A 12,912-nucleotide genomic window follows, 5' to 3' on the forward strand; every position below is an offset into this window, starting at 1 on the left:
GACCAATTGGGGTAAAAGCCAAACCCTTCCAGGCCCTGCCTGTTCTTCCTTCCCCCCCCCCCCCCCGTGGGCTGACCCCACCCCCAGAGGCAAAGGAGACCCCCGCCCTTCCCTACCCCAGGACCTTGAGCATTTCCTGTCTCACCCAGTAATGGTGCAGGATTGGCCCATGTATTCCCACCCGTGCTGGAGGGTCTGTGGGTCAGATGTCCATTCATGAAGCTGGACACCATGCCTGCCTCAGGACCCACCTGACCTGTACCCAGCTATCAGGTGACCCCCAGCGGGCGCCAGTCGACACCCCGTGGATGGATATGAGCATTTCTTGGCCCGTCCCTTCCCCCATGGTCTGTGCTCCTGTCCTGGCCGGGCAGCCTCAGGCACAGGACAATCGCCGTCCGTCAGGGCAGAGAAGCGGCGACGCCCAATGTCATCGCCGCTCTATTTGATTAGCTCTGACTCCGGCCTCGGGGACACGTGTGCTGGGAGCCAAAGGGACTGCGGGCTGACCTCTGGTCCACGGGATCCCATCCTTCAGACGATCTCCATGACAACGGTGACGGCGAGCCAGAGCTGTGGGCTTCCTTTGATGGGAGCGGATGCGGGGGGACGGCGAGAAGAACTTTCAGAAGAATGAAGCCCTTTGATTGGGCTCCAGGCGCCTTCGTGAAATCCACTATTTCCCAAGAACACACATTTCAGCCCCGCAGAGGGAGGGTCCCCATGGATACGTTTAAAAGGGGGGAAAAAAGGAAGAGAAACAGAACCGCCCTGTTCCCCTGAGAGAGTGGCCACCTGTGGGGGAGGGGAGGCTGGGTTGCCACGGCAACGGGAGCACTCTGAAGGCAGGTCCGCTGGGCACAGGGCCCTCTCCCCCGGGGGCTGCAGGGACCCCGCTCTGGCATCTCTGCCTCCCCGAGGGGCTCCCTTGGTTGGTCAAGTATGGAAGATGGCGAGAGGCAGGGCCACCCCAGGTCCTGCTCCTCATATCAGGGGCTGGGTCTGACCCCAGCTCTGCCCCCTCCTGCCCCGTGACCCTTCCCACAGCAACTGCCACCTCGGGGCGAATGTTCCCGACTGTAAAATGGACACGATCCGAACTCCCCTTTCCCGGGGGGTCTCATGACAGTTAACTGAGGGGCCACGGCTGGCCCAGGTGACAGAAATGGCCAGATGCCCCGTGTGCCAGGGGCTGGGGCTGGCTCAGGACACGGGACGTTCAGCTCTGAAGCCAGGAAAGCCCTGGACCAGCCAGGACAGTGGGTCACCAGGACAGAAGCACTGGAGGAGGGGGACAGCTAAGACACAGACTCTCGGGACCTGGAATGTTCCAGAGCAGCTCGTTTCCCTGGGTCTTTCCCCAAACGCACACACACCATCGCAGCCTGAGGAAGCAGAGCGCAAGGCCAGACCAGAGAACCCGGGCAGGACTGCCCCACGCTGCCCAGGTCAGGAAGACCGAGGCAGGGCCGGGACGCGGTCCCAGAGCAGACCAGTCGGGGTGACCACTAAATGCCGTGCCGCACTCTGGCCTGGGTCCCGGGACAGGAAAAGGGTGTTAATGGAGAAACTGGTGAGATCTGAGTGGACCCTGAAGAGGGACTAAGCTCTGCCCCAATGGTCCATTCTACAGAGAAACGGAGACAGGAACAGAAGGAGCAGGAGAAGCCTTGGGACCTCGGTTTCCACCACTGGTGCTCTACTCTGCTCCTCCTGATGCCGCCTGCTGCCATCAGGGGACCCGCTGACAGAAAGAGGAGAAGCGCATTAGGCCTGGAGTTAGGAGGTGTGGGTTCCAGACACGCTCTGCCTCTGACTGGCTCTGTGACCCTGGGCCTCTCTGATCCTCAGTTTCCTCATCTACAAAACAAGGAGAACAGCCAACAGATCTCAAGAGAAGCCCATTTTTGATGTGCACAGGACTGGGCAGGTACCATCAGAGATGATGAACAAAGTTCCTGCCCCTCAGGAAGCTTACAGTTTTGTTGGGGAGTCGGTGCAGAGTTCTCAGGGATATTGTGCGACTATGAAGAAGGTCTTGGCCATGTGGCACAGATAAGGCCAGATGATAGAATCCAGAGGAGGAGGAGGAGAAGAAGGAGGTGAACCTACCGGGGCTCAACCAGATGGCTTAACCAAGGGAGACTCGTGGCTCCTGGGATGTCACCAAGGACAAACACATTTCCAGCAAGGTTCAGAGCCTTGCTGGTTTAAAGCTCCCCCTGGGGACCGGTGGCAAGGCCTGAGTCCCTGCTGGCTACACCATTAGGCTCTGAGACCCCCTCAAAACTCACACCCCTTTGCAGGATCTGCTCACCTCTCGGCACCAGCCAACCGCCTTGGGCCACACTCATCATGGCTGCCAAGGTCACCAACTCCTGCCCTGGCCTCACCTCCCATCCACCCTCAGGTCTAATACAACAGCTCTGAGGCAGCCAGGAACAGAGGAGCCTGGAGATCTGGGTTCGAATCCTGGCCCTGCCACTCTCTAATGTAACTGTGGGCGAGTCGTCTCACCTCTTGGTCACCCAGTCACCTCACTTAAGATCCTCACTGCACTTAACTGTCCTGAGAACACCACTAGACAAGGAAAGAGGACCTAGTACCTGGGTGGCTCCAGGTGATGGCAGCCAGTGGTCCCACAGATAACGTGATCGACGTCACCGAGTTGGTTTTCACTCATGAACACACACACACACACCCACACACACACACTCACACTCACACGCACTCAGCCATAATCTCAGTGCAGGCACAGAAGGGAAGGACCCCTGAGTTCCTCATAAGCCACCCCACACACACCGACCACTGCCACGTGACGTCCCCAGCCCGTGACGTCCCCACACCCCTGCAGGTCTGTGGAGGCTGGAAATTGGTGCCCTGACCCTGCTCATGCCACCCTCCCCTGGCAGCAGCAGTGTCCCCTGCCTCACTCTGGAGGGGACCGTGACGCCCACCTGGCTGTGCACCTTCTCCAGCTCCTCCTTGCTGACAGAGGTCTTGCTGTCCTCCATGGTGGCCAGAAGAAGCTGGACGTCTGACAGAAGGGCGTGCGTCCTCTTCAGGTCCCTCCGAAGACGCTTCTCCACGTCGAAATCCCGGTGGCCAATCTGGAACCAGGGGAGAGGGCAGTGAGCGTGGCTGGAGACGGGGCCAGGGCGGAGCCCAGCGCCCGGCCCTCCCTCCCACCGTGGGTCCGGGGCGGTTCCCACTGCTCCTTCAGCCTCCGTTTCCTCATCTGCCAAACAGCCTGTGGGCTCCCAAGTCCTTGGGGCCATCGTTGTCACCAAGCCCTCCGTATGACCTCACCTTACCTCCTGAGAGACTCCCCTGCCTGCCGGGCGAGGTCCTCCGCTGCTGGCCAGGCTCTGCTGACCGCAGTCAGGACAGCCCTGAGCAGGGACAGAGGAGCAGGCCCGAGGGAGGACTAACGTCATGGCCCTGGGTGCCACCCGAGGAGTCACGGCCATTCGTGGGACTGCGCCCGTGGGGTGGCGTGCTCCTCTGTGTGCCTGGGGGTACTTGGCTTCTCCCCATGGGTGTCACCCTCAGCAAAGAGCTGCGTTCTTTTTGAGGATCAAAGCGCAGCTTTTCTATGTCCCTTTGCCTGTCGAAGGACAGGCAGGGCGATCACCTCCTGCAGAAGGAACTGCACAGAGGGGAGCACATCCCTTCCCCCAGAATTCTAACATGCAGGGGACAGCGGCCACACCCTGGATGGAGCTCCAGGAGGTGACCTGACATGTCTGACATCTAACCCCGGGGGCAAGTGGCAGGGGAGGCACCGTGACATTCCACGCACTCGGTCTCCTCCGGAAGCAGAGCACCTCTGTCAGGGCCCTGAGAGAAGAACTGGCCCCTTACCGGGCTCCACAGGAGACTACAGCAAAGGACAGGAGACATCCCTCAGAGGGGAGGTTTAAAGAAAACGGGGTGCAGGTGCCTCCCTCTGGGAATGGGTGTCTACACACCAGGAATCTGTGCCTCTGTGCCAAATGCTGACCATCTGCCAGGACTCACAGAATGCCCCAGAATGTTCTAGAAAGAACGCGGGATTGAGAATAAGGAGGCCGGGGCTTTGAACCCCTGCTCTCTGTGTACTGACGGCAGGAACCTCGGCCGCGGAGTCACACAATCTCTCTGAATCTGAGCTTCCTTATCTATAAGGAGAGAGGTTAAAATACAAATCCCTGTCCTCCGTGTCGAGACAAGACGAGGATCATGTGTGATAATGGATGGCAAAGCACTCTTCCCCGCCAGGCACCTTACAAACAGTGGATTAGGAGGCCCGCCCGGTGACCCGGTGAGTGCTCTTCTCCCGTGCTCTTGACGTGGCTATTTCTCTACCACCTGTTTTGAATTCTTTGAAAAATGAGTTGGTTCTTAGAATATAAGCTCCTTTTCCTTGGATGCTTGCTCTGGTGAATTTAAAATGCTGGCCCAGGAGATCTATCCATCATCCATCTACCTCCCTCCCTCCCTCCCCCGTGAGCTGAGCTGAGGGCTGGGCATGCACCGGGCTCTCTGTCACACGGTGTTATCCTGTGACAACAGTCACTTAAAAATCAACATTATTATTATTATTGTCTTTATTAAAAGAGTGACAGCTTTCATTCATAGAGAGCTTTCTACGTGTCAGGCCCTATTCAAAGCACTTGGTGAGTATTCAAACTTCAGCCATGACGAAGGACCTGGGGGCAGTGGTCTTGTGACTCCCACTGTACAGAGGGCGAAACTGAGGGTCACAGAAGTCACCTGCCCAAGATCACAGTTAGTACGGGGCAGTGTTGAGATACAAACCCAGTTTTTGCAAAGAGGTCATTTTAGCAAGAGGCACCAGGAGAGAGCCCTATTTTGCTCTTTGGTTTATATAACAAAGTGGCGTGGAGGCACGGAGGCCCCAAGCAGCAGAGGCTGCGATGGAGCCTGGAGGTGGGCACCGGCTCCTCCCAACCAGGGTGGGTGTGGCAAGGGGGCTGCAGGCAGAAGCCCCTGAATGAGCAAGATGGAGGTGAGACTCTATGTGGTACATGCATGTCTGAATGGGTGGCATGGCACCATGGGGGCAGGTCACAAAGCAGAAGGAATCACTCTTAAGTGTGCACCATCATGGGGGACACAAGATAGAGCTGGCAGAGCAGGTAAAGATGGGGTGAGTGAGCTGCCAAGGCCAACCTGCTCCTAAGTGGCTGTGCAGGGATTCGAACCCAGGCCTCCCAGCATCAGTCTCTAACCACTGCACCACAGTGTCTGCCACGCTCCAAGCCTGGATTCACTCCCTCTAGAGTCCTGATTTTTACATGGGACTGTGCCCGTGGGGTGGAGTCATTGCATTCATGCAGGAGGCTCCGCACCCTCCCTGCTTCTGTGTCTGCTTTTACTCCAGGCACACCCTACGGTGCCTTTGGTTCTTCTGTGGAACGAGTTGCAATCAGTGATGGCCCCTGAGGCTGGCACTGACCTGTGGTAGGGACAGCTCAGATTCTACAGCCTTCACTGCCAGAAAGCCCTTGAAAATGCCGGCACCATCTCCCACAGAGAGACGAAATTCACAACAAAACCTCAGAGCCAGCCACCCTCTCCTTCATAATGAGTCGCACTACAGGAGAGGAGGGGACAGCGGAAAACCCATCAGGTTAATGGGAAATAAATGCCACTCGGAGAGTTTCCATTCTGCAGCACACAGATTCAAATTTGGATAAAGATGTGAATAATTAACCAATAAATCTAAATGATGTTTAGTGTTGTTGTGGGAAGCTACAGGCAAACCTCAATCGTTACCCCATTTATCATAAAGGAAGATGTTCAGGGCGGTTGTTAAATGTCTGCTGTCAAAAGAACTCTCCAAGCACGGCTCAAACAGGATTTAGAAAGACTGTCAGGGATAATCCAGCCGCTTTGAGGATGGGGAAATGGGGGCTGGGAGAAAGGAATATGTGTGTTGCAGAAGGGTGCCCAGCAACTGAGCAACTGAGGGGTGCTGCCCATGAACTGTGGGAGAAAGCATTCCACAAAAGGTGGATCTAGTTAACTCAGCCCTATCAGCTTTGAGCACAGCATGGTGTTCAATTTTTACAATTATATACTGCCAAATAATACAGACCTCATTTCAAATCCACCTGGGGTATTGACGACCTGACAATCCTGGGCAAGTTGCTTTGTCTTTCTGAACCTCGTTTTCATTTATCTGAAGAAAATAATAATATCTATCCCATAGCATTGTTGTGAAAATGAGTACTAGAAAGAATCAAAACTGAGTTCTTATGGGTAGCCACTAAAAGAACAGAAATGTAGTTTACAGCTTCTGAACCAGCAATAAAACAACAGGAAACAGAAAACATTATCAATCAATCTAAACGTGGGAAAGACACTGAGGAAGAGCAATGAATAGGAATGAAAAGCCAACAAGTACAAAACGAAAAAAAAAAAAAAACAAGAGAATACAAATAATTCCAAATAGATCAGTCATTACAACAAATGTAAATGAATTAAATTCTCCTATGAAAATTAGAGACTAAAATATAAATTAAAATTATCCAGCTGTTTAAAGGAAACACACACACACACACTTGAAGACATTGAAAATAAAGAAACAAAAAATGATATTGCAACACACCAACTGAAAGAAATAAAGAAAAAATAAATAAAGCAAAATCATTCGTAGCAAAAAGTGATCGACATTATATAATAATCAAAAAGTCACCATGGAAATAAAGCAATATGAAACTTGAATTACCTAAATATACAGCCACAAAATATATGAAGATAAATTATAATACAATTATTAGTAAAACTTAGAAAAGAAAATCATATAGCAATGTAACATGACTGTTTTACACAGAGATAAATCCCCACAAATACACTCATCAGATCTTTGACAAAGGTGCAAAAAATATGCATTGGAAAAAAGATAGCCCTTTTCACGAATGATCTGGGAAAACTGGTCATCCATATGCAGAATAATGAGACTAGAGTCTTATTTCTCACTTTACACAAAAGTCAACTCAAAATTGATCAAAGACCTCAGAATTAGACCAGAAAATCTGCAACTCCTAGAAAAAATGTAGGATCAACACTCGAGCAACAGACCAAAACTTCCTCATCAGGAGTTTAAAGCTCTGGGAATAATGCTAAAAGTTAATACATGGGATGACATCAACTCAAAAAGCTTCTGCACAGCAAAAAAAAAAAAAAAAAAAAAAAAGAAAGAAAGAAAAAAGGAACGTAGAAAAAAAAATACAGAATAGGACAAAATCTTTTCTAGCTATTCTTCTGACAGAGGGTTAAAATCCAGAATATATAAATAACTCAAAAAACAACAAATAGCCCAATTAATACACGGGCAAGTAAACTACACAGACATTTCCCCAAAGAAGAAATACAAAGGGGCAACAAATGCATGGAGACATGTTCAACGTCATTACCTATTATGGGAATGCAAATCAAAACGACACTCATATTCGATCTCACCCCAGTTAGGATCCCAGCCATCAGGAAGATCAGCAATAAGAAACACGGGAGAAGATGTGTATATATACTGTATAATCCCACTCTCGGTGGGACTATATATTAATACAGTCACTATGGAAATCGGGACGGAGGCTCCTCACAATGGAGTTCTACTCAGCCGTGGAGAAGAATGACATTGTCATTGCCAGTAAAATGGATGGAACTTGAGAACATTATATTGCATAAAAATAGCCAAACTCAGAAAGTCAAGGGTCACGGGTCTCCTGTCATATGTGGGAGCTAACGAGGAAAAAGGAAGGAAAGGTGGGGGGAGTCTCATGAAAACCAAAGCAGATCAGTAGAGAAGAGGAAGAGGACCGGGGATGGGGGAAGAGGAGGGAAGGAGGAAACAGTGAAGGATGACAGTGGCCGTGTCACACTGTCACATCGTGTGCTTGTACAGATACGTGACAATGGATCTCACCATTAGGCATAACTGTAATGCACCAATAAAACTATGGAAAAAATAGAATTGTATTAGCAGACAATGAAAAATGTTTACAGGAGACATGTTTTAAAAAAATATGGTCATATATTTTTAAACTTTTTATTTATGCTTTAATATTTGAAATTATATCAAAATTTCAAAATCAACCAGTCCATCTGCCAGGTGTGGAGCCCTTTGTCTCCTGAATACCTATAAATTCTCTTCCATTTGATAATATGTTAGCCTTGAGCATGAACCAGGATAACTAGGAGGAATCATCAATTTCAAAGAAAAAACACTGGGTGTTGTACCATGTTATCTTCCCAAGTGGCACTGCATTAAAAATTAACAGTAAAAAGTTACTGCAAATAATCCTGAATGTTAATAAACTCGAAACTTAATTCATAAATAATTTGCAGGTTAAATGAGGAAAACACAAGAAACAGGAAAAAACCCTAAGGGTGGCAGTAACGCATCCTATCAAGGTAAACATCTTAAATAAACTAAAACATGTTTAAAAATTTAAAATCTGTGTGATTCTCAAAAAAAATTAATGGAATAAAATATTGAAATTGTTAAAATTTTCAACACTGAAGCTGAAAATAGAACAAAAGACTAAACTAAATGGTAAGAAGGCAAAGGAAAGATAAAGGCAGGAATTAATAAATATAAAATAAGGTAATGATAGAAAAGCTGGTCCTTTGACAAAACTAATAGACAAATATCTAGCAAGTGGGGTCAACACAACAAAACCTCACAAATTAATATTACTAAGATTTTAGATGGAAATTATATGATAATCTAATTTTCTTAAAATCATAAAAAAGTGCTATGAAAACAATCTTTATGTTGACCTATGTCAAAAGTCAGATGAAAGAATAAATGTCTAGAAAAAATTAGCTACCAAAATTCACTCACTAAGGGAGAAAAAACTCTGTATTTCTGTTCAGTTATGCTTAGAGAAATTTGAAGCAGTAATCATATATTTATTCTGCTCCCTGAAAACAACCGGATCCAAGTGGGTTACAGGGAAATTACTTCAAATCGTCAAGAACTACATGTTAAAACTTTAAAAAATTATTTTGAAAATAGTTATGAACTCATTTTATGAGGTTAGTTCAATGCTAGACAGAGACAGTCTAAGAAAAGAAAACTGCGAATTAATCTTATTTGCAATCCTGGAAAAAATTGTCAGCCATGCAATAGAACACTGTATTGAAAAACCTATGAGTAAGTAAAATTTATCTGGAAAACACACCAGGTTACATTGTAATACCTAAAATATAATATGCTATGTTAGTAGATGAATGAAGCTGGCCATAGAATGAATCACAGGTGCATAAAAAGTATATGAGAATATTCAATAAACTTATTTTAAATTATTAGAAAACTAGAAATGCTGGACAAAGAAGACTGATTTAACCTGATTAAAGTAACCGATCAAAAACACACTGAAAACAGGTCCATCAGAACTTTGGAAGTATTCTGATTAAGGCCAGGAGTGAGGAAGTGATGCCAAGCACCTCCACCACTCAGTCTTACAATACCACAGGCACACACCAATGCAATAAGACAAGAAAAGAGAAAAATGCATAACATTTGTCTCTGAAAATGTTGAGATCTTTCTGTAGCCCCAATTTATGGTCAAGAGGCAAAATCATCATCATTTTCAAATGGTAAGATTGTTGTTGAAGAAAATCCTAAAGAATCTACTGATGAAATATGTGAAATGAGTTTAGCATGTTTGTTGGATTCCAGATCACTATGATCAACATAATTATTAGTTTTCCCATGTGTCACCAGCATTAAATCAAAATTAGAATACAGAAAAAAATGCTGGTCACAGCAACTACGGAAACTACCATTTTCCTGGAAATAAATCTAACATGAAAGCTTAAGATGTGGAAGGAGAAAAATAACAAAATATTAACGATTGGCATCAGTAAATAGAGAAAGACAGCATGAGCATTAATATAATGGAGAATGGCTTAACAATAAAAATAACGTCCATGTTCCCAGCTAACATAAATCAATGAAAACTACAGTGGGTTTTGTTATGGAATGAAATTAAATTATTAAATTCTTTTTTTTTTTTTTTTGCATAGCTGGGGAAGAAACCTAGGGCATGGCGTATACTAGTCGTGTATGTCATTATGAGCCACGTTGCCAGAACATAAACTCTTAAGAAGAGTAAAAGAGCAACGACACAAGCAATTTAAACGCAAGCAAGATAAGCTCTTCTAGAAGTTCTCCAAACCTAGCCACATGGTGCAGGCTGAGGGTGTCACTTAGTGGCAGACCAGTGGCTCAGCATGCACAAGGCCCAGGGCTGGGTCCCCAGCACAAAGACAAACCAGAAACAAAAATGCACCACATGTTGCAGGAAAAGGTATAGACCAATGAGCCAGTGAACTTGAACAGGGAGCCCAAGAAACACCCACCCACACATGGAAAGTGTAAAACCAAAGACACCGGCCTCACCCTACACAATAAAGTCCAGACGGCTCAGAGACTGAATGATTTCAAGAACAAAATTTTAGATCGTGTAAAAAATATTTTTAAAAAATATGGATTCCCAATGCAAAAAATATTTTTTAAAAATATTAATTCATATATCTATATTAAAAACACTTTTTATTATATGAAGGATGTAACGGGGGAAATGATTCTCCACAGAACAGGAGATGTTCACCAAATATAATTCCAAAAGTGAATTAACACGTTGCATAAAGATCGTGAATGAATAACAGGAAAAAAAAAATCAAAACAAGACAAAGCCCGTGGAGAGGCAATTCCTATAAGAGAAAGCCACAATAATTGTGTGCAGACCAGGTGACTCTAGAGGTGACAAGAGACACGTGGTACACTCGATACCCAACGCCTGGGGAAAATCTGGAAAGCGTGACTCGGCCACGTGTTGGGGGCTGTGGAGAAAGCAAAGCCTCAGACACTGCTGGTGACAGAGGAAACTGCCGCAGCCACCTGAGGGGACCATTTGGGTGACAGTTATGAATTCCAAAATTGTGCATTTCTAGCAGCCAGCGATTGCTCTCCTAGTCACACAGCCCGGACACACCTCCACCTAGGGGCGCAGGAAGACAGACACGAACGCGCACTGTGGCTGTAGGTCTCAAGGTGAAACCCAAACATCCGTCAGTATAACAACAGGATTTTTTTTTTTAAAAAGGAGGACTGTGTCACCGTTGAATGGATAAGAGCTACTTGCGCCACGCAGACTGATTTGGAAACCAGGATGAAGGGGGGGAAATGACAGTGTGGAACCATATCCCCACACAGGGTTAGAGCTCAGATATACAGACGCGAGAACTAGGGAGAGGGGATGGAATTAGAAAGGGACACCAAGAGAGTGTGTCTGCCTGTCTGTCTGTCTGTCTGTCTCTCTCTCTCTCTCTCTTGCAGTGCTCGGGTGGAACCCTGGGCCCCACACAAGCTATGCGAGCGCTCTACCCCCAGCAACACCCCCAGCCCCCAAACCTCTCTTTCTGGGCCAGCAAGATTGGCAACATTGTGTTTTCAAGTGGACAGAACTGAGTGTCCTTCTAGAATCAGGTCCTGGGCTGCCCCATGCCCTGCGACTCCAGGGGCTCCGTACTCAGTGATCTCAGCTGCCCTGCTGGACAACTGGACACCCTGAAGAAGGATGATCTACCACTGCCTGTCAATCCCCTTGGCCGGTCACCTGACTCCTGTCACCGTGGCGCCCTGTTCCAGAGTCCACTAATTGAATCGGTTTGGTTTTTGAAATGCAAAGTGAGCATTTATTTTGTTCAAGGCCTGGCTGCCCTGGGTGACCATCTGAGCGACACGTCAGGCCTTTGGTGAACACAGTCAGTGAGCCTGGGGAAGGAAGGGTGCTGAACGCTGCTTATGCACAGACAGCACGCACACGGAGCACACGTATTAAGATACACTCGTGGGATGCTTTAAAAGAAGTCACGCGAGCTCTGCGGTGCTGAGACTCCACCGGGCACAGTGAGCGGGGAAGGCGTGCTCTGGGGGCAGAGGAGTGAGCCCTCCCCGTCCTGAGGCCGGAAGCCCCCCCAGCGACGTTGGGTGCAGCAGCGGTTCCTTATGGTGGCAGAGGTAGATGCTCATTCTCAGGACACTCAGCACTGCTTGTGGACATTTCCAGTTGTCACAGCTGAGGAGTGTGCTACTGGCATCTCCTGGGTAGAGGCCAGGGAGGCTGCTCGACTTCCTACAATGCACAGGTCACCCCACCGCAGAAAAGGAGCCCACTCCATCCGTCCACAGCATGCAGCTGAGCATCCTAGCGCACAGCGAAGGCAACAGCCCCACACGGTTTGCTTTCCCAGAAGCTCAGAGTGGGGAACTGGTTCACCCAAAGCCACGGAGACAGAAAGCCCAGCTGGGGCTTAAAGCGACATTGGCCTGACTCTGGGTCTGGCGGCTTCTAGCAAAAGTCTCAGCTTAGCCAGGCCTGGTGGTGCGCACCTGTGATCCCAGCTACTTGGGAGGCCGAGGCTGGAGGATCAAAAGTTCAAGGCCAGTAGCTTAGCAAGACCCTGTGTCTCAAAATAAAACTCAGCTGGGATGTGGCTCCATGGTGGAGCACTTGCCTAGCAAGTGCAAGGACTTGGGTTCAACCTCTAGTACCCCCTCCCCCCCACACACAGGACACACACACAGATCCTGTCCTCATGTGGCCAGCCATGACTCATATTCTCCCAGTTTCCACAGGAGCCCTCTACAGTCCTGCCCAACAGCTGCTGAAGGCAACACAACTTCCTGGTGGCTCCTGGTTGACCCACTCTGAGGATTCCCACGAGTTCTCCCGCGGAACCTGCTGTTGAGCCCTGCAGTCACCCCTGGAGACCGGCGGGGATGTGCAGGAGGGAATGGGTGGACAAGAGGCACGGGGAGGCCACCTGGAAGGCTGCCCCTGGCCCCTCCTGAAGCCCAGCAGCTGTTTGCCCTCCACCTGCCCCCCTCCC

General features: G+C 48.4%; 1 protein-coding gene across 1 annotated transcript in view; it reads right to left on the reverse strand.

Annotated features, from left to right (window-relative positions):
• Nucleotides 1-12,912, reverse strand: part of Myo18b (myosin XVIIIB) — a 320,748-nt gene that overhangs the window by 79,554 nt on the left and 228,282 nt on the right. The window contains exon 51 of the mRNA XM_048784886.1: nucleotides 2,958-3,110. Coding sequence (XP_048640843.1) covers nucleotides 2,958-3,110 — 153 coding nt within the window. The remainder of the gene's footprint in view (nucleotides 1-2,957; nucleotides 3,111-12,912) is intronic.

This window comes from Marmota marmota, unplaced genomic scaffold (genome assembly GCF_001458135.2).
Source record: "Marmota marmota marmota unplaced genomic scaffold, marMar, whole genome shotgun sequence".
Taxonomy (NCBI): domain Eukaryota; kingdom Metazoa; phylum Chordata; class Mammalia; order Rodentia; family Sciuridae; genus Marmota; species Marmota marmota.